Here is a 22,072-nt window from a genome sequence, read left to right as displayed (position 1 = left end):
CAGCAGCTGCCTGTGGAGGAGCGGAGACACGAACCCGGTTCACCACATTAGGAGTCTACCGCTCTTAACCACTACACCACACTGGCTCTCCACACTGGCTCACCCACACTGGTAGGACGACGACTGAGAATCCTGGACCCATTTTCCTGGCCCCACGAATATCAATAGAGCTTACTTGTTGAGGGTTAAGAAGAGAATGGTTCTCTAGCCCTTAAGCACCGGCAGCTTGAGAGTCTCTTGTTGCTGTGAGACTACAGTGTGTTTTTGCTGGGGGGTGAGGCAGAAAGCGCCTTCTAAGACCGGGGCACCCCTGGTGCCGTAGGCTGCAATCCCGTACAAAAGGACACTCACTTGGGAGTAAGCCCCACTGAAGTCTATGGGGCCTACTTCTGAGTGGACGTAAATAGGAATTACACTATCGAATTCCTTTGACGGGATAAGTGAATGGGTTGTTGGAGGCACGGCAAAAGCTGGAAGAAGCAGAAGTATTGAGTTTCTTTCTTGCCACCTGGCAAATCCCGAGGCTGCTCCGCCCCAGAGTAGGAGTTTTTGTTTGTTTTTGCTTTACTGACATTTCCCTCTCCACCTGGCTGACATGCCCTCGTGTTCCCGGGTGGATTTTGTGTTATGCCCCAGGGAAGCCTCGCTTGAGTTCCAGCGGGAAAATCTTCAGGACGACTCTTGGATCAGGATGAGGCAATAGTTGCACCTTGCAAGATGTGCTTGTAAACATAACGGAGACATAAGTTGTGGCACCTTAACACTTGGCTCTCAAACCTTTTCCTCTAGTCCTCGCTTTCGGGATAAAAATTTGCTCGCGCCACGCCAAATTTGCTAGTATTGCAAATAAATACATTGGAAAACAAAAAGAAAAAACTCTTAGCAATGATTGATTTGTAACACAGAACACCACTACTTAATAATATGGTCGTGGGACATCCAGAAAGTATAAAACAAAGCAGCTACATAAAAACATGAATCAACCCCAAAAGGGTCTTCTCCAGCACACGATTGAAAGCCGGTGATTCTGGATCACAACTAGGATTGTTCTCAGTATCACTGGATACTCTTGCTCTGTTTGAAAAGGTATCTATCCATATTCTGCAAATAATTAAAAAAATCTTTCTTTGATTGCCCTTGAATCTTCCCGCCACTCTTGCCATCTTCTCCTGCACAGCCACGCCCTTTGAGAGCCCCTGTCTTAACGGCTTGGTCATCATCTTTGGTGGGTGGTGTAGGACACACTTTGTTTTAATCTGCTGCTCTGCTTAAAACCGAGGGCCTTTGGGGGCCATTAAACGTCTCCTCATTACTCTGTGATTGCTTAAATCTGGTAGTCCTTGTTAAAATGCGGCTCCATATTAAAGCTGCGTGGGAAAACTCGGGGCTCTGACTGTTGAACCACGTCTTCTTCTCCTACGCTCCAAGGCTGGCGATGCTCAAGAAGAAAAAGGACTAAGAGTCACGTATCGCACCTCAGCTAATGTCCAGCCCGGATGGACCCGTTTGCCCAGCGCCCAAACTCCAACTGAAGGCGCTTCTGCGACTGACCGTTTGGCTGTGTAGGCACCATGCATTCAAAGGATGCACACGGATATAATATTCTTGGTGCGTGGGAAAGCGGGACGCGAGAGGATGCGTGCTTTAAATATACAGTATAGGGTGTGCGCAGCCTTTGTCTTCATGGAAGGGTGCAAACAGGATCTCCTTTGGGCGAGATTGAAGATGAGCTCTGGGAGGCTCAGAGTTTCAGTCCTAACCGTAAATCATCTAAGCCCATAGAACTTTCTAGAAGAATATTTCACAGCTGCAGCTTTGAGCATTTGCCTGCCAGCTCTCTTGGGTAGCTTTGAGTGGTGAGACTTCCTTTACACACACACAAACACACACACGTCCTGCATAGTAAGAAGCATTTTCTTCGCCTGGGCTGTTTCACGCACAACAGCGGGTCACCGACAGGCAACACACGGAGCTGGCCACCAGTCCTGGCTGCCCGCCCCGATGAGCTTTGCATAGGCGTTTCCAGATCCGTTTGTGACATCCACGCTTTATCTTTAAGCTAAACCCACTTCCAAGAACTTAGCTGCGAAGAGGCCGGTCAGTCGCCGGGAGTAAGTCGGCGACGTCAACAGGGTACCAAAAAATGTCCATTGGCTTCCTCCCGGCAGGGCTTCTGTACCTCTCCCACAGTGGTCAACGTGCTGGGCTGCCGGGTTCTGCAGGTGCCTGGTCTGGTAACCACCGCAGCTAGTCTTTCTTCTTGTAAACTCACTTGCAATTCCAGTCCTGCATTGGCTCCTGTTCCTGTGACGTCACGGCAGTTACCCCTATCCTCAGCGCTGAGCTGAAAAGAGGGTTATCGCCTCCCTCTCCGCACCCCGCACGAATTTCCTCCGCTTCACCGACAACTCCCGGGACTCTCCTCGCATCTCAAAAGGAAGCTTTCCACTTCACGCCTCCGAACAAAACGTCCCTCCTCAGGCAGCCTCCTTGGCGGGCATATGATCTGGCAAAAGGCGAGAAGGAGCAGCTTTTCTGCTGCCCAGAGAGAAGCCCCTTAAACGCGCGGCTGCGAGAGACCCCCGACGTCCGCTGCACCTCCCAGGAAGCCTGCGGGCGGCATCTCTGGAGCGCTCAGCAATGGGCAGAAGAGCGGCTGCCAAGGAGGCAAACTGCGCGCCTGAGATTCGCCGCTGGATTCGGGAGCACGTCGAGCGGCAGCTGAGCGTTGATTTACGAGTAAACCGCAGGGAACTTGATTTCCAGGAAACCCTCCGGCGTAAGGAAAGGGCGGCCGCGTCTCTCGTGCTGCCGCCTTGCTCCCCGCCGGCCAAGGACGGCGCTACCCCCGAACTGCCCCTCTTGTAATCTGAACTGCCCTTCTTGTAACTTAGAGCTTTCTCCATCTTCCATGTGACAGCCATCCTCTCTCTTTTATGCCTCTGTGCATGAAGAGACATGGGTGGGTCTCTCCCAAAGAAGACCTTTGGCACGAATGCAAGCAAGTGAGCCTCCATCCAAAGGAGTCCTTTGTATTGGCAACTTCCCAGCAGCCAGCCAAGTGCTTTTTAGGAAAAGGGAAGAGCTGAACACACCGAAGAAAAAACAAAACAAAATAAAAAATTCCTTCCAGTAGCACCTTAGAGACCAACTAAGTTACACACTCCAGTTACACACTTTCGTGCATGCACACGAAAGCTCATACAAAGAACTAATTTAGTTGGTCTCTAAGGTGCTACTGGAAGGATTTTTTAATTTTGTTTTGTTTTGACTATGGCAGACCAACACGGCTACCTACCTGTTACACCAAAGAAAAGCATTCATTGCAAACCTTCCGTTTTTTGCTTCACCTTATTTCAACTGGCAGTATCACCCTTCAGGTGTCACAGGAAGCTGTTGTCCTTCTCTCTTTGGGGGCTCACATTACTGCTCTATAGCTAAGGCTTGCTGCTTTCTAAAATTCATCCTTTTCATTTAATGGCTCCATAAAAGACCCTTACTATGTTTCTCATGCTATATTGTGTTGACTATTGTAATTGCTTATTCATTGGTCTTCCCAACTCTCTTAAACTGTTTTATGTCCCAAACAATACTGCTTATTTTTTCTTCCTTTCTCTGCTATTGTTTCACATTAAATTTAATCTTTTAACATTTCAGACTGCAACCTTACTACTTATTTGAGATTGAGTCCCGGTGACTTTAATGGGGCCTACTTTACAAACAGGACTGCACTTTAAGTCTGTTCTCCATTGCTATCCATTCATCAAACACCAAACTGATTAAAACCTCAGCTCCCTTGTGCTATTTACTTATGCTTTTTCATTCCTGGTCCCTTCATCTCAATTTTAAGGAAACATTTAAAATGCATCTTTTCGTTCTTGCATTTCACATTTGATGTTCTATTTGAGAAGACTCCATTGAAATAAATGGGACAAGATTTAGGTGTCTAAAGGCTAGGGTGAGATGTGCACAAGCCCTATTCAGCTGGATGGAACTTGAACAAAGTGTGGGAGATTAGCAGCCAAATCTAGTGATGAATATTCTAGCTAGTTAGCATGAGAAGGGGTTAAAGAACACAGAGCTGTACTGCCAATAGGCAGACACAGATTATAGAAATGTAATTTGTTGAGAGGCCTCTGTGTCGTGTCATTTCTTCTCCTCTCCTGAGAAGGGAAAATATCATATGGACTATTCCTTTCTCTCCTCCCATTTCTCTTTGATAAGCAATAGGAGCAGATATATATCCAACTGCTCCAACTCAGGCACATGCCTGAGGCTGTTTATACTGGATATGTAAGTATTTTTACCTGCATTTATTTTACTGCTGTTGCTGCTGAGAATGAATGCGGTATTATGACTTTTTTCTTTTAAGGGTGGAACTTTAAACTTTGCTCAGCCCTACATTTTAAACGAAGTGGTAAGCTGATCTCTTTGTATGTTCAATGCACACATGGGCACCTGGAGGGATAAACTGCAATTAATGTATCCTCTCCTACCTATTTAAGCCCATCTCACATGAAGATATTGAACCAGACAGCGAATTGCTTATGAAATACATACAGGTAGAATAATCTGTACTTCCCTGCTCCATCACCACTCTCTCTGTCTAGAAGAGAAAGGAAGATTCTGAAGGGTGACAATGAGCTGCAGAAATTGAAGCTTTCAGGAAGCGAAAGGTGTGTGTGCCCAGAGTGCTTGTGTCTGATGACAGGGACAAGTGCCGCTTCTGTCCATCTGCTAGCATGCAGGCTGCAAAGGTGGGAGGGGAAAGGCTCTTTGTGGGACTGCAGGTTCTACAAGAGAGGAAGTCTAACTTTAGGGATGACAGAAGGTTTAATGGCATGCTGGTAGCCAGAGGTTTTATCATGGTGAAGGTTGTAATGGTACAAGGGGCAGTTTGCTCCTCTGTCTATTTCTAGAAATCACACAAGTGGAGAGCCCTTGTACTTGGGTGCTTGGGTCTTGCTTTGGGTCTTGGTACAATCAATTGGTTGGTTACAGCGAGAACAGGATGCTTGACTGGATGGGCCATTGGCTTAATACAGCAGCCTCTTGTTATGTACTTTTTGCACAACAGCCAGACCCCGTACCTACAGACTGCCTAGCTTAGGCAGTCAAATGCTGACTTGTGAGCTCCCCACAAGGACCAGATACTTCCTTGATGATGATCCTTCAGCACAAGTTTGAGGTTAAAAGGTAAAGGTAAAGGGACCCCTGACCATCAGGTCCAGTCGTGTCCGACTCTGGGGTTGCGGCGCTCATCTCGCTCTATAGGCCGAGGGAGCCGGCGTTTGTCCGCAGACAGCTTCCGGGTCATGTGGCCAGCATGACAAAGCCGCTTCTGGTGAACCAGAGCAGCGCACGGAAACGCCGTTTACCTTCCCGCCGGAGCGGTCCCTATTTATCTACTTGCACTTTGACGTGCTTTCGAACTGCTGGGTGGGCAGGAGCTGGGACCGAGCAACGGGAGCTCACCCCGTGGCAGGGATTCGAACCGCCGACCTTCTGATCAGCTAGCCCTAGACTCTGTGGTTTAACCCACAGCGCCACCTGGGTTATTGGTCACTGAATGGCACTTGTTGCAGCTCTGTGCAAGTGCAGGGGGTGGGGTGGGGAGGCCAAGAGGTCTTCATTCTGCTCAACTTGAAAAAATTCCTCGGCTGAGCTGTTTTTTATATTTATTCTAATTAATACTGTTTTGATTTAATTTATTATTTTTAACACTGTTATATTGTTCTAACTTGTCAATATTGCTTGCCACTTTTTATATTTTTTAGAAGATGGCAGGCAGAATTTTAAAAGAAATTAAAGTAAAATATTACATTTAAAATTGAGTCATTTTTTTTTATCAGATCTGTGGTTTATTCTACCAGTAGCAAAGGAAGTCAAATTCTGAACAATCTCAGCATTCATTTGTTGTTCTTCTATAGGTAAAGGTAAAGGTAAAGGGACCCCTGACCGTTAGGTTCAGTCACGGACAACTCTGGGGTAGTGGCGCTCATCTCGCTTTATTGGCCAAGGGAGCCAGCGTACAGCTTCCATCCAGGTCATGTGGCCAGCATGACTAAGCCACTTCTGGAGAAGCAGAGCAGCACCGTTTACCTTCCTGTCAGAGCGGTACCTACTTATCTACTTGCACTGCATGCTTTCAAACTGCTAGGTGGGCAGGAGCTGGGATCAAGCAACGGGAGCTCACCATCGTGGGGATTCAAACTGCCAACCTTCTGATCGGCAAGCCCTAGGCTCTGCCACCCGCGTCTCACTGTTCTTCTATACTCTCATGTAATTGATCTGCTTTGTCATGATAGGCAACATTAAAGTGATTTGTTTTCATATTCAGCTATTGTAAGGGCAAGACAATGTTCTCTAACATGTAGTACCCTGGCCAGCAGAACAGTCCTGTGCATATTTATTCAGAAGTTCTAAAATGTTCATTTGGGCTTTCTCTGTGTATATAGTACTGCAGCTTTAGACTGATGTATATGAATTAGAAACTGTGACATGAACGCAATTGTCAGATTTGGGTTAGCTCTGGAACACTTTCAATGATATTGGGGACAATAACATGTAACAATCAAATAGGGTTGATATAAGGAGACACACACACACACACACACCTGAACACTCTAAAAAGATTTTATAAACTCCAAAAGGAGGTGAAGATATCTCTATGGGGTCAGCAAAAACAGAGGACCCAATGTTAACTTTATTTCTGTTTATTGATTCACTTACTGCCTTGATCATTTGAAAGCTCTTAGTTGCTGAGCAAACTAGCAAAGATGGGGAGGAGAATTCCCCTCCTCCCTTTGCCACTTCCAACAGAAAAGGTTGTTATCTCATTTGATTTTTAAAAGGTGTAATATACCAACTTGTCATTAGCTCAAAGCAGTTCCGTCTTAAATTAGCACATCATGACAAATTATTAACAGATTTCAATGTTGTAATTCCTATTTCTCTCATCACCTCCACCAAGTGAGAAATAAGCCCACCCCGAAGCAGAAAACGTATTTCAGAACCCCATAGTAAAAGCAACAACTAGTGTGAATTTCTAGTGCAACCATTTCAGTATAGAGCAGGGGTCAGCAAACTTTTTCAGCAGGGGGCCGGTCCACTGTCCCTCAGACCTTGTGGGGGGCTGGACTTAATTTTGGGAAAAAAAATATGAACAAATTCCTATGCCCCACAAATAACCCAGAGATGCATCTATATATATAAATATGTTCCCATTGTGTGTGCGGCGGACGCCAGTGTTCTCCGTAACCGCTGGACCAAAGCGCAACATGAGCATCGAGGAAGGAGCTAGCATAATAATTTTTTTAAAAAACCACACCTGTCATGCCTAAAATATAGAATAAAGGCAAAAAAATGGTGCACCTATTATACCTCACCAGCAAATGAAGGAATGAAGACTTCAACAGCATCCAATAGAAAGGCAGATGGCCCATCGACATCATCAGACCTGGCCAGAGCAACAATGCCTGTGCCCTCACCTAAAATGGCCGCCGCAACTTCGCATGCTCCGAGAAAAAAGAAAACACGGAGCAGGAGGCATGCCTGAGAGGTCGCACTGAGTAAGACCAGCTCTGAGGGGATTGTTTCGCTGGGGTGCATGATTTTGGGACTGGGTAATTTTGGGACTGGGGTGGGGGAGAATGCTCTTTAAGGTCGCCATTGCCCTCTCCTAAAATGGCCGCCGCAGCTTCGCATGCCTGGTGTTTTTACATGAGTAGAATGTGTTCTTTTATGTAATGGGAATCGGTGTGTTTTTACATGAGTAGAATGTGTTCTTTTATGTAAAATGCACCTCTGGGTTATTTGTGGGGCATAGGAATTAGTTCATTTCCCCCCCCCCAAAAAAAAAATATAGTTCGGCCCACCACATGGTCTGAGACCGGCCCAAGGCTGAAAAAGGTTGCTGACTCCTGCTGTAAAGGGACAGGGAAGAATGAAAACAGGAGCTTCCAGAATACTCTCGGGGTCAGGAGAATTTTAAAAAGCAAAAACAAAACAAAACAAAACAAAACGCACAGCAACTCGTGGCCGGGCCAGCTAGTTTTAAATAAAAGCACACATTCTACTCATGTAAAAACACCAGGCAGGCCCCCGCAAATAACCCAGAGATGCATTTTAAATAAAAGGACACATTCTACTTATGTAAAAACACACTGATTCCCGGACTGTCCATGGGCCGGATTGAGAAGGCAATTGGGCCACATCCAGCCCCCGGGCCTTAGTTTGGGGACCCCTGGTATAGAGACATCTGGGCCTTACATCTACTCTTCCAAGCTGTGAGCATGCTAAGAAGCTTATCCAGATACGAGACAGATACCAAAGAGAACTTAGTTCCAAGACTGTCTAGTTCTACTCTTCAGCCACCTCTCAAACTGTTTTGCCTGGCCAATATTCATATGCTCTATTGACAATGTCAAACTATCACATAAAATACACTTCGGAAGCATACACAGCAGCATAAATATCATATTTACCGGTATAAGGCAAGCACAACATGTAGACTAGGTCTCTGTCTATATTGCCTCCTGCTTCAGGGCCACCAAGCTGCTCCCACCCTCACCCCCCCCAAAAAAATTAAGTGCAGTGTGGGGTTTCCCCCCTGCTACAGATAGATGGGCTGGAAATGTAAACTGAAGACTAACTCGGGGACAACTATTACAATATGCACTTGAGCTGAGAGATAGCGACGTTAGTCTGGTGGAAAGTAAAATGAAACATGGAAAGAGCTTATTTAGCTGCCTTAAGCACAGCAGCAATTTTTAGAAATTATATCTCTCCTCCTGTTGGATTCAGTCTCCAGGTGTAACAGATTACTTTAAAAATGCTATTAGATCATTAAACACCCCATAGTCCTGGGTAAAACAACAACCAAGCCTCTAGTTTAAAAGAGAAAGAAGAGAAAGACAACCAGGAGTTTAAAAAGCAATGAGTGTTTTCTGGCGGCAGATGCCCCAGTACTATCCTACTTCCTGGTCACTGTCACAAAACACCTTGGTACCGTGTGACCAGTGGTACTCAAATGTCTGAGAAATGCAGAACATAAAATTCCAGTGCAAAGCAAGGAAAGTTTTTTAACATGCTACCTGAAGAGACATATAAGGAGCGGGAGAAATGGAAAAAAATAATAATATATGCAGCTAGGCTTAGAGTGGCAGGTGAAGACAAAGCTTACCAATGCCAAACATTTGTTATAAGCACAAGTACAGCAGATCCTGGAGAGCAGCAGCTGTTTTTTGCCAGACACAGCATGGATACATTACTAGGGAGATCAATCAAAGACAGAGGCTAGTCAAGAAAAAAAACAACGCCATAGGCTAACATGAGGAAGGATTTGTTGACATTCTTCTGTCTCAAGAGATAATGGAATGTGGCTCCAGTCAAACTGTTGTGTTAACAGCATAAAGTGACCTCCCCGGGACGCAAACCTGGGCAATACGTATGAAGGTCCTGGGCTACCCAGATGACAAGACACACACACCGGCCTCGCTGATAGGGTTCAAAGGAAGGCAGAGCAATACATTTGGCACCAGCTTGGCTGCAGGAGTTGCCGGAAGGAGGCCTACAAGCCGCTATCCAACCGTCTTAGGGACTCCGCTATGGGTTTATGTAGGGTTTATTCCTTAGCCTTTTCTTCTCTCAAAGATATCATGCAAAGCACCAGAGATTTAGGACCAGAGTTTTCCTTCTTCTAGATTGGTACCTTCCCAGGTTGGCAAGCCCCATCTGCCCCTCACTTCCTTCTACAGCATGTGCAGAAACCGCCTTATTGACCATTGGACCCACTATTGATCTTGTCTGCTCAATCTGCCAGAGTCTGTCTTCACATGCAGGTGAAGTCCCTAACTCACTGAGAGTTTGAGACCCATTGGCTACCCTCACCTGGTTTAGCCGGCTAGTCGAAACCATTTCCTGGGGTGTGCCCACTGTTGCATGTTGAAAGCTTCTAGGAGCCATAGATGAGAGCTGAGTGCAGAGTGGGGACCAAAGAAGAAGAGGAGTTTGGATTTGATATCCTGCTTTATCACTACCCGAAGGAGTCTCAAAGCGGCTAACATTCTCCTTTCCCTTCCTCCTCCACATTATACCGTAAATGGATTATAAATGACCATCCCAACCCCATCAGTTGCATGCGTGCATTTCAATCTGAGCCAATCAGATGCATGAATTTGTGGTCTGCCTGTTGCTCTTCTCTTCCTTTGTGTTACGGTTGTCTCACATTTGCAAGGCAGCAAACTAAAGCAGGAAACACAATGTTGCCCCCCACCTCTTCTGTGGAAAGCAGCAATAAATCTCTTTGAGTTCATGGGTCTGGATTTATTACTGGTATATAAATGTTTAAGGAGAGGAGTGGCGGTAAACTATTTCAAAATCCTATTTGCTGTCAAGGGAAGAGGAGGAAATATCAGACCACTCTTAGGGAGGAGGGAGTAACCTGGCCTTTTTGTGTGCTGCAAAAGTAGGAAGGGTGAGGACATTTCCACATTCCCAGAAGTGGAGAAGAAGGGCTACCTTTTGTGGGGAAGCCAGTCTCTCCAGCTTTCTTAGGACCTCTAAATATCACTAGCATTTTCAACCTTTAGGTTGCATACTCTATACATCATGCTGCTTACTTTGTAAATAAAATTGTCAATATAATAACTATTGTTTTCCTTGGGGCTCTTTGAAGATGCTTATTAGCATTCTTTATCTCTGACTCATGCAGCTTTCAGAATTAAAGGATCTGGATATTTTATATGCAATATAATTGATTCCAATTGTGGATAACAGCAATAAATTATTATATTTAAAATAAAAACTTAGCAGAGGTGTCAGGGTTTTTCCTGGGCCCAGGAACAGGCCTTCTGTGATAGGGGAGCTGTGAAAGCAGGAGGCCCCTTGTGACAACAGAGGATTGTAGTACCTTGGAGGCTAACAAATTCATTATGACAATCTGATTCTGTGGCTGTCAATATTGCCTCATTATCCAACCCCGTTAAAAATCACTATGCTGTGATCTACATGTTGCACTCTGGTGTTCTAGCCACATATCAAAGTCCTTACAAAGCTATCTGGCTGGTACAGCTAAGACAAACTAGTTTCATGAGGTCTACAGTACATTTGGTAAATTATGTGGCCAATAATCCCTTTTGAAATTTACCGCATGCACAACTCTGAACGAGAACTACATGATAATGATGTATCAATTGTATTTAACTGCTGCTAAACTTGCAAAAATGTATAGGACAAGCTCTAATAAGTGCTGGAAGTATAAAGAGAAAGAAGGTATGTTTTACCATATGTGATGGAATTGTAAAGTTATTGGGAAATGATTTATAATGAATTGAAGATGATGTTCAAAATAACTTTTGTTAAAAACCCAGAAGCATTTTTGTCAGGTATAATAGGACATGAATTACCAAAAGAACAGAAAAAGTTGTTTATGTATGCTACAACGGCGGTTCAGATTCTCCTAGCCCAGAAATGGAAGGACAAAAAGAAGGACAAAAAGACTCCAACGAAAGAAGAATGGCAAGTCAAGCCAAGCCTATGGATTATGAAGAAATGGCAAAACTTACGGGAAGAATCAGAGACAATGATAATGAAGACTTTAAAAAAAGACTGGGAACCTTTCATGTTGTATTTACAGAAATATTGTAAAGAAATGGACTCACTAGCAGGGTTTGATTAAACACTTACAAGTAAGAAAATAAGATCAAAGGTTAAGACAGGATAAGATGGAATGAAATCGGTTGTAAGATATAATCATGAAAGAAAATTCGGTACAAAAACAATAAGAAGTTAAGAGCATTACGGTATAAGGATATAAAAATAAGATAACAATTAAGCAGAAGTAGTAAATATTTAAAGAACCAGAAAGGGAAGTTGGAGGAAGTCACAGGGGGGGGGGGTATTTTCTTTTTTACGACAAATGTTACACTGTGTTGATTGATTGAATATAAAATTGTAAAACTCAATAAAATTGCTTTTGTAAAAAATAGTTGACTGGGACGTTATTTTAATGGCTATCTGTCACTACTTCCTCCTATTGCACCAGAGGAATCCTTATACAGTAGAGGGGTTTACATGTTAATCTGTAGCAGCAAAACAAATACATATTCTTATGACACCTTAAAGTTTAACATATTTATTACGGCAAAAGCTTTTGATGGAGCACCTGATGAAATGGACTATGGCCCATTAAGGTTTATGCTACAATAAATGCGTTAGTTTTTAAGATGCTGCAATAATTTTAAAGTATAAATCATTATGGAGGTGTAGGTCCTAAGTGATTTTGGCAGTCCTGCCTATACACCCAGTTAAAAATTGCCATTTGTATCAGTGGACCATCTATGAGTCTGTTCTAAAGTTAGGCCGAGGACATTGCATGAAATTTCAGGGCTAGTTAATAAGCACTTACGCTTTGCATTGACTAAAATGATGGTTGATGAAATCATGTACATAATTACATAATAAAACAGATAGTAATTTCAATGCACATAATCTCCTGTACGCATTATTTGCATAGTGGAAAACAACAGCAAAATACAGTAAGACCTGCAGCAAGAGCAAACTAAGCATTTGCAACAGTCTTTACAAATTAAGACATCCATTTTGAAAGAATGGTAGATTACTAATGCCACTCCAATGTCATGACAAATTGGAACCTCAAACTTTGTTTTTGGGGGTTGGGGAGATGGATTCCAAGGCAGACAATTTTGCTTGCATCTCTAGAAGATCAGATAAACTTATAAGGGTGGATTGAATTCAGAGGGATGTCGTTTGGGATGCATCCTATTACCTAGAAGATCAGATAAGCCATATACAGATCCAATGTGTAGACATCACGGTGGAACTATTCATCCTTTGGAGCTACTCAATGGCTATTAGAACACAATTCATTTTTATTTATTTTTTTACTGCATTTACTTTATTGTAATTATCTCTGCAGTTCCTCAATCGATCATGAAATCAATGCTCTGCTAATCAAGGGGTGAAGTTTGATGTGAGATATGTAACAATACATTTGACAGCACAAATGCAATTAAATTCATACTATATACTTCTTATGTGATGCTGCCTTGCATCCTGAATTCCCTTTCCTTAATTGCAGGTGGTTGCTTATATTAAAAAACAAACAAACACCATCCTTCTCATTTTCTGTCTGTACAAACATAGACACGCTATAAAGAAATATAAAAACAAGCAACTAAAACCAAGAGCAGATAGAAACAGTGGACTAAATTATAAACAGAATTAGCAGAAAAACAAATTGACTGAGCAGCCAAACAAGGTCTCTGCTTGCTGACAGGTCAACAGAGAGGTAACTAAACAGGCCTCCCTTCTGAAGACTAAGCATAGGCATGGATGTGCCCTTTCTTATTTCCAATGCCAAACATACCTCAGATGTTGGCAGAATGTAGAGAAGGGCCTCGTCTCAAAATTTTAAACCTGGAAAGCTTCATATAGGACAACTTGGCTCCATGCCAGTCAGGGCTTTAAAGGGCACAACTTAGCCTTTTGAATTATGCCCAGAAATATACTGGCAGCCAGTAAAGCTGTTCTATCACTAGGGGTCGGGTGCTGCCAATAACTGGCCCTGGTTAACAGCCATACAACGGCATTATGGAGTAGCTGAAGTTTCTGAACTAGTTTGTGCAAATTAGTTTCTTATCGCATATGGTTTAACAAAGTATGATTTGGGGCATTATTCCACCCTCACAGTACACAGTAGTAAAGTTTCTGATAGCATTCAGGGATTGTCAGGGAAGATCAGTTTGTTTTTTACACCTCAAACAAAACTAATAATTTGGAGTTTAACTTACGATTTGAAATAATAATAATAATAATAATAATAATAATAATAATAATAATAATAATAGGTTGGCATTATATGTGAACCAACCCTGTGAATGGCACTGAAAAACACCTTCCTTATTGGAGCCAACTTTTAGGAATTGAGCACAATAGCCAAATGATGCATATTTTGCTGACAAAGAATAGCAAAAAAACAAAGACAGAACTGGACAAACACCATCAACATATGACTGTCCAAACACATTCTATAGTATGGGTATAATCAAATGATCTGATGTTGGCCATTATAAACTAGATCAGCTGTTGATGCAAATGGCCACTTGGCACCACCCCATTCACCTTCTTTGGTTAAGATAGTGTATATACCAAAATCAACGGAGAAGACTTTTGCAAGAGATCTTTCAAAGCATCTAATCTATGTTCTTTTTCCTAACAAGAGTAATAATAATAGTAATGGTAATAGTCCCATCCCCATCTGCAGTAATTCCAGTGGAATACTAGCTGGAAATCAAAGGCGTTATAAAATACCCAGAAAGCCTTTAAAAAGGAATCAGGTGCTCAAGTGTCTAGTCACTGAGTGGAGGCCACTGGTTGGAAGCTGAAAGGAAAGAGTTTCTTATCCGATGCAAAACACAAATATTCAAATGATTCCCTGTTTCCTGGCTGTATCATTATGATCAATAACTGACAGTTCATATTGGCCCAACCCACAGTCTGGCATCATTATTTCACCCAGGGCTGGCCCAAAACACTTGGCTGCCTGAGGTGGACCCCAGCAAATGGCACCTCACATCCTAATAAAGAGAGCTAGCACCCAGGGCCAAACAAGTTATTTTAGCAACTGAAGCAAAAAATTCTACAAGCACATTATAGTCAACCTTCCAACATCTTTAGAGAGGCCCTACAGAAGACCCCCTCCTTCAATCCCCAAAGTATATGTGCAAATCAACAGTGGTGGCTTTTTAAATTTATTTTTAATATTCAGTTAGCAAATCATAAATCAAACTGCTCTCCCTCCATCTGTGTGTCTTTGCTTTGGGGCATATTCCCCTTTTACCTTTTATCAAGCATTTCACCCCACTTTTTGTTGTAGTTTAACAGCTGCTGGTATTTCTTCAAAGAGGCTCCCAAATGCCTAAGAAGTTGTTGTATCCCAATTTGTGTTATGGAAATAAAGCTCAATTAATTTATTTTAATGCTATAGCCTACCCTACATCACAATGGATTGCAGGGTGGGATACAAGAAAACTATATTTAAAATAGCAAATCCGTAATAATCATTAGAGAGCAGTTAAAATCAATAGATACTATCAATGGTATATATATTTTTAAAAAACCCATAATGGAATCTCCTGCAATCTCAACTGAGCAACTTAATGAATCTCAAATGCTTGAGTAAAGAACCATGGTTTAAGTTGGCATCAAAGCGAAAACTGAGTCAGAACCTGCCATTCCTTAGAGTGGATGTGATACTACCATTGAATAGGCTCTCTCTGGTATCGCCACATGGTATTCAACTCCTGGCAACAGGACACTGAGAAGGGCCTCTCCAGAAGAACTTAGTATCCAGGTAGGGATACTTTCATGTACTTAGGCTGCAAGTAATTTAGGGCTTCATAAATCACCACTAACACCTTGATTTCAGACAGGAAGTCCATTGGCAGCCAGTACAGCTCCTTCAGCAACAGCTGGCTGATCCACTTAACAACCTGGCAACTGCATTCCATACTAGCTGAAGCTTCCGTCTTCAAGAGTAACACCACATCAAGTGCATTACAATAATCCAAGCAGGTGGTTGTCAGAGCATGGATTTCTGTGTCAAGGATATCTCTGTCAATGAATAGCCATTGCTGGTGAGTGAGCCAACAGGAGCTGGCCAGATGGATGAAAGCCAATTAATTTACTAGCAGCTGAGAAGTGTCAGTTGAGTACCTTAGGGATGGTATATAATGTTGGTCACAAAAAAAACCAACTGAATGGGAACCAAAAGACAAGTCTTTCTAACTTCTCCAGTGGTGGTAATATTCTTTCAGAGTTGTCCATACAAATTCATTCTAAGATCCTAACTACATGTTACATTTTTTTTTTAAAAAAAATGTAAAATATTTTTTGTGCTACAAAACAAACGAATGTACAGGCATACCTCGAAGATAATGTGGGTTTGGTTCCAGAGCACCACAATAAAGCAAATATCACAATAAAGCAAGACACACTTTTTTTGTTTGTTTCCCAGTGCATATTGAAGTTATGTTTACACTATATTGTCATCTATTAAGCCAGGCCTCCCTAACTGCAGGGGCAAGAGGGGGGGGCAGCTCCAGCCCTAGACAGCTCCACTCCCAAGGCCAGAAGAGGGGCAGTGGCGGGGTGTGTGTGTGCTTCCTTCCCCTGGAAGCAGCCAGGTTGCCTGCAGCTGCACCCATATCCTCATAAGGATCAATATATGTGAAACGCAATAAAATGAGGTGTGTCTGTATTTTAACCCTATTAATGGATGCTATTTCTAAGCGAGTAATTCTGAGCAAAGAAACAGAGTGGGGAAGGCATGCATAACTACTGCCCCATCTATCACTTCTCCACTCCAAGTTGCCTTCCCTGCCAAATGTTCCCCTCTGAATGGAGTCCCAAAAGCATTTGCCATTGCAAACGTACATTTGGAATTCTGCAAGAGAGAAAGCAACAGCGGGGAACAGAAAAAGCAACTGGAGGGCCTTATTTTAATCCTTGCCTTATTTTAATCCTTTCTTAAAATACACCCCAAATAGAACAAATCATGTCTTAGATTGACACTAAATTATGAATGAATATAGACTCTTAAGCCTGTCGGTGGATGTGTGTTCATTCACAATAAGTCATTCATTCAGCGAACAGCAGTTCTCCCTTGGCTATGACAGCTACAAGGGACATTAAAGGAGGACATTAAAACAGAGTGGTAATATCTGAAGTAAAGCTTTGAAGTCTACAAATCTTTGAGCAGCATTTCCCTTGGAATCAATAGAACAAAAATGCACAGGAATGGATAAAAAAATTTCTTAGGTGCCTTATTAGGTGGTTGCAGTTAATGACAGAAGAATGAGCTCAGCCATCTATCAGCTATGAAAAATAATGAACCGAGAGATGAATTAATAAATTTAAAAATTAAGCCCGCCATATAATTTCCCATTTCATCAAAACAAAAAAGTCCCACATTATCTAAGTGACACCATAAACAAGTATTGCAAATTTCACTTTAAAACAGAGTTATACAAAGTAAATGCGAAATTGTTTAAAATGAACCATAAAGGTAAAGGGACCCCTGACCATTAGGTCCAGTCGTGGACGACTCTGGGGTTGTGGCACTCATCTTGCTTTATTGGCCGAGGGAGCCGGCATACAGCTTCCGGGTCATGTGGCCAGCATGACTAAGCCGCTTCTGGCGAACCAGAGCAGAGCACGGAAACACCATTTACCTTCCTGCTACCTATTTATCTACTTGCACTTTGACGTGCTTTTGAACTGCTAGGTTGGCAGGAGCAGGGACCGAGCAACAGGAGCTCACCCCGTCACGGGTATTCGAACCGCCGACCTTCCAATCGGCAAGCCCTAGGCTCAGTGGTTTAGACCACAGCGCCACCCGCTGCGAAATTGTTTAAAATTAATCACAATAACCCCCAAAAGACATGCTTTGTGTGCCATCAGGAATCTCATTCTCTAAGACAATTTCAATGGGAAAATTTACTTTTAATATTGCTAGTGACTCCACATGATAACACATCAGAAAAAGTAAAGAAAGCAAACTCTCTGTACATCTCACCTGCCCAGATATATTTGGGACCAGCTCCTTTCCATTCTGCAGTTCCCCATTCTCTGAAAAGATAGGTATGTTGGGGGTAAAAACCATGAGGTCATTCTTGGCACCAGCCTCCCCAGTTGCAGCTGCCAGGATATGGCTGTGGCGATTTGAATAGGACCAGCTGCCCACTTCGCTGGCACAAACCAATGTGGCTGTGCCAGGGCCATACACCACTGCTTCCTTGGGTTGACACTGGCATCGCAGAGCCATATACACAATGATTGCCAGCAGAAACAATGTGGAAACTGAGCAAATAGCGATGATCAGGTAGATATTGGAATTGTCCGCCAAGGATCCTGAGTTCACTCCCAACATGGGAAGCCGGGCATCAGTGTGAACAGCCTGAGCACTTGATATCAGTGATACACTGAATGTGACTGTGGCTGACAACACTGGTTTGCCATGATCCTTCACTACTATCAGCAGATTCTGGCTGCTGCCACCTTCTGTCTCATCCAGGGCTTGGGTTGAACTGATCTCACCACTGTATAACCCAACGCGCCAAGGGCCACTTTTCGCATCGTGCAATTCATAGCGCAGCCATGCATTGTAGCCTGAGTCAGCATCCAAGGCACGGATCTTGCCCACTACATGTCCAGCTTCTAGTGGGACTGCCAGCAAGATGGGAGCCTCCTCTGGCTCAGACACTGCTGGTGCGTTGTCATTCTCATCCACCACAAAGACCTGAATAGTCACATTTCCACACAAGGAGGGCAGCCCAGCATCCTTGGCCCTCACTTGGAACTCCAGCAGCTTCAGCTCCTCATAGTCCAAGGGCTGCAAGGCATAGACCTTCCCACTCTCTGAGTGCACCGAGATGTAGCTTGTCAGGGGCCAAAGCTTGTCATCCATCCAGTAGCTGACCAGAGCATTCTCAGCCACATCTAGGTCTGAGGCAGACACAGTGAAGATGTGAGCACCCGGTGGGTTGTTCTCCTTCACAAAGACCATGTAGGAGGGTTGTGCAAATGTAGGTGCATTGTCATTTACATCACTGATGGGCACAACCAGACTACTGCTGGTTGACAGCAATGGCTCCCCTTGATCTTGTGCCATCACCATCAGTCTATATTCAGCTACTTTCTCCCGATCCAGAGGCTGAGCTATCACCAGTGAATAATAATTCTTGAAGTTGGACATCAGTTTGAAGGGGAGCCCAGGTGGCCACAAGGAGCAGCTTACTTGTCCATTGGCACCAACGTCTCTGTCAGAAATGCTGAGCAGGGCCACCACTGTCCCTAGTGGGGAGTCCTCTGGCACTGGCACTGACAGTGATGAGACTGATATCTCAGGAGCATTGTCGTTGACATCCAAGACCTCAATCAGGACTTTACAATGTCCTTTCATTGGTGGGGAGCCTTTGTCTGTTGCTTCTACCCCAATTTCACCTAGTTTAATGCTTTCAAAATCAAGTTCTCCATTTAATATGATTTGTCCATTGCTTGAATCTAAACTAATCAGTGCACCTAAATTCTGTGGGTTAACACTTCGAATTGAATATATAATGTCTTTGTTAATTCCTTCATCGAGATCTGTTGCATTGAGACAGATTATTAATGTTCCTATTTTTGCATTTTCAAAAACTTTAACTTGATACACAGACTGATTAAAAACTGGTGCATTATCATTTGTATCCAGCACACTGATTAGCAACTGGGCTGTGCCAGTTTGCTCTGGTTTTCCTCCATCAGTGGCCGTAAGCAACAAATTGTATACGTGAGTTAATTCTCGATCAAGAGGTTTCTTTAACACAAGAACTAAAGACTCACCATGCTTCTCATTGTTTTGAACATCCAAGGTGAAATACTCACTGGGACTGAGTTTGTAGCTGAGATGAGAGTTTGAACCGATATCGTCATCAGAAGCTCCCTCTAGTGGGAAGGATGAACCTGAAAGTCTAGATTCAGGAACAATCAGGTTTTGCCCAGCAGCTGGGAATATAGGAGCATTGTCATTGATATCCTTGATCTCTACTTCCACATGAAAGACTCTCAATGGTTTATCCAGGATCACCTCCAGGTGAATCATGCATTCAAGGATCTTGGCGCACATCTCCTCTCGATCTATCCTGGAATTAACAAATAAAATTCCATTTTGGACATTTACCTCTAAGAGGTCCTCATGGCCTTGAGATATCATCCGGAACATCCGAGGCATAAGCTCCTCCACCTGCAGCCCCAGATCCTGGGCAATGCGGCCCACAAAGGTGCCATGCTGGGATTCTTCCAGGACAGAGTAATGGAGCTGCCCACTCCCCATTTCCCAGACTCTGTGGATTAGAATCAGCTGCAGCAGCCAGCTCTTCACCAGGGGGCATTGGTTCAAAGACATTGTAACGGTAGGTTTTACTCCTGCTTTGGAAAAAAATTAATCCACTCTCCAGCGTCAGCATAAAATGGTGGGAAATAGGCAATTGTTATGCTGCAGTATCCATGCCATCACCCCGAGCTTCTTGCAGTCTCTTGTTCTTTCTGAATTGCTGGGAGGGGCTTTGATCTTTGCCTGAAAAGAGTATTTTGATTTTCAGTGGGTAGCGACATCTTGTGACAATTGGTATAAATGCCACACAGGTATTTTATTTTAAATTTTCCTCAATTCTTCGATGAATTTCATAATTACCTTCTGAAATATATGTGTAGTTCGTTGCTATTATTTTCTGATGTTATTCCTTGCAAAGTTAATATGTGTGTTTTTTGGAATATAATTGTAATACTTTTGAATAATCATTGTAGAATCAAACAATTAGGTAGAGTACATGTTGAAGTGCAAGTAGATAAATAGGTACCGCTCCGGCGGGAAGGTAAATGGCGTTTCCGTGCGCTGCTCTGGTTTCGCCAGAAGCGGCTTAGTCATGCTGGCCACATGACCCAGAAGCTGTCTGCGGACAAATGGCAGCTCCCTCGGCCAGTAAAGTGAGATGAGCGCCACAACCTCAGAGTCAGCCGCAACTGGACCTAACGGTCAGGGGTACCTTTACCTTCTGAGTAATACCCCTCCCCACTCCCTCACTATATATAAGGGTCTGGTGACTTCCGTTTCAGTGTATCTGAAGAAGTGTGCATGCACACGAAAGCTCATACCAAGAACAAACTTAGTTGGTCTCTAAGGTGCTACTGGAAGGAATTTTTTATTTTATTTTGTTTTGACTATGGCAGACCAACACGGCTACCTACCTGTAACTGGAAATGTTGATTTCAATTATCCAAAATAGAGCTCAGTCAGAGTATTGTGGCCTACACAGGTTATGTTTTCAGCTACTTACACTAGAAGACTGCTGCTATCACAAGACATATCACACTGTTGAGAAGTTTACATTGTAGAGGTCTGAGATACTGAGTCAACTGCATTCCTTCACAAGAGATCAACTAGGCATTACTTCTGGGACCACCATGTCCAGCAGTCTCCTCTCTTTGCCCAGCCACTCTACACAACAAACGCATAGTGTGTGACAGGCAGAGAGCTGACACATGAAAAAAATTAGCCAGAGAACTTTGGAAAAAAACCTACTGGATCCAACTCAAAATTATTTTAGAACCTCAAACTAGGGACACAGCCCAGAACTTGCAACCCAGCCCATTCCATCTTGCCAGGTAAGGTCACTGAGAGCCAAAACGCGAATACAGAAATTGCTATACACAACATACATTTAAAGCATGTGACTTCCCCCAAAGAATTCTAAAAATCATAGTTTTAGAATTCCCAGTGCCCTTAACTTTCTAACCACTACACCACATTGACTGACTGGAAAATGTGTGTTCCTTCCCTTAAAAAAAAATAATCATAAAAAAGAAATACAAATCCCACTATCCTAGATTAAATAGGACAATACAGTGGTACCGCGGGTTACAGATGCTTCAGGTTACAGAATCTGCTAACCCAGAAATAGTACCTCGGGTTAAGAACTTTGCTTGCTAAAGTGGTACTTCGGGTTAAGAACAGTTTCAGGTTAAGAACGGAACTCCAGAACGAATTAAGTTCTTAACCCGAGGTACCACTGTAGTTTTTAAAGATAATATGGAGCCATCCTTTGTATCCACCTGCACTTATGCACTACCGTGGTAAAAAGAATACAACAGTACTGGGGAAGTAACTAGTTAATAACTGTACCGTCTCCAAGCAGCAGGGCAAGAAGAACCACTTCTGGTTGATGTTTGCGTTATTCATAAGATGGCTGATAGTTGATAGAGGCTCTAGGCCTTGGTTGTGTTTTGAATTAAAATAAACAATAAAATAATTGTCTGTTTATTAATATAAAAATGGTAATATATACAATATGTTTCATTAGAAAGTAGTAATCTCTGCTTTTACTCCCGACCCACTACTGCAGCACATACACGTAACTGCCCTGCTTCTGACCTCTCTTATTTATTTATTATTTACAGTGGTACCTCGGGTTAAGAACTTAATTTGTTCTGGAGGTCCATTCTTAACCTG

The 22,072-nt window shown here is 43.1% G+C and overlaps 1 protein-coding gene and 1 pseudogene across 2 annotated transcripts in view; both read right to left on the bottom strand.

Annotated features, from left to right (window-relative positions):
- LOC117049502 overlaps positions 1-22,072 on the bottom strand; it is a 156,642-nt pseudogene that overhangs the window by 44,020 nt on the left and 90,550 nt on the right.
- LOC117049500 (protocadherin alpha-5-like) overlaps positions 1-22,072 on the bottom strand; it is a 132,756-nt gene that overhangs the window by 81,413 nt on the left and 29,271 nt on the right. Inside the window, exon 1 of one of the 2 annotated variants that reach the window (XM_033154222.1) lies at positions 17,600-20,209. The exons of the other annotated variant lie outside the window; for it this stretch is intronic. Within the exon in view, the coding sequence (XP_033010113.1) occupies positions 17,600-19,969 (2,370 nt within the window). The 5' untranslated portion in view covers positions 19,970-20,209. Of the gene's footprint in view, positions 1-17,599; positions 20,210-22,072 lie in introns of those variants that run through there. 2 annotated transcript variants of the gene reach the window in all.

The sequence above is a fragment of the Lacerta agilis genome, chromosome 7 (assembly GCF_009819535.1).
Source record: "Lacerta agilis isolate rLacAgi1 chromosome 7, rLacAgi1.pri, whole genome shotgun sequence".
Classification (NCBI taxonomy): domain Eukaryota; kingdom Metazoa; phylum Chordata; class Lepidosauria; order Squamata; family Lacertidae; genus Lacerta; species Lacerta agilis.
Note: the sequence above shows the minus strand (reverse complement) of the source record. Positions and strands in the feature narration are given on the sequence as shown.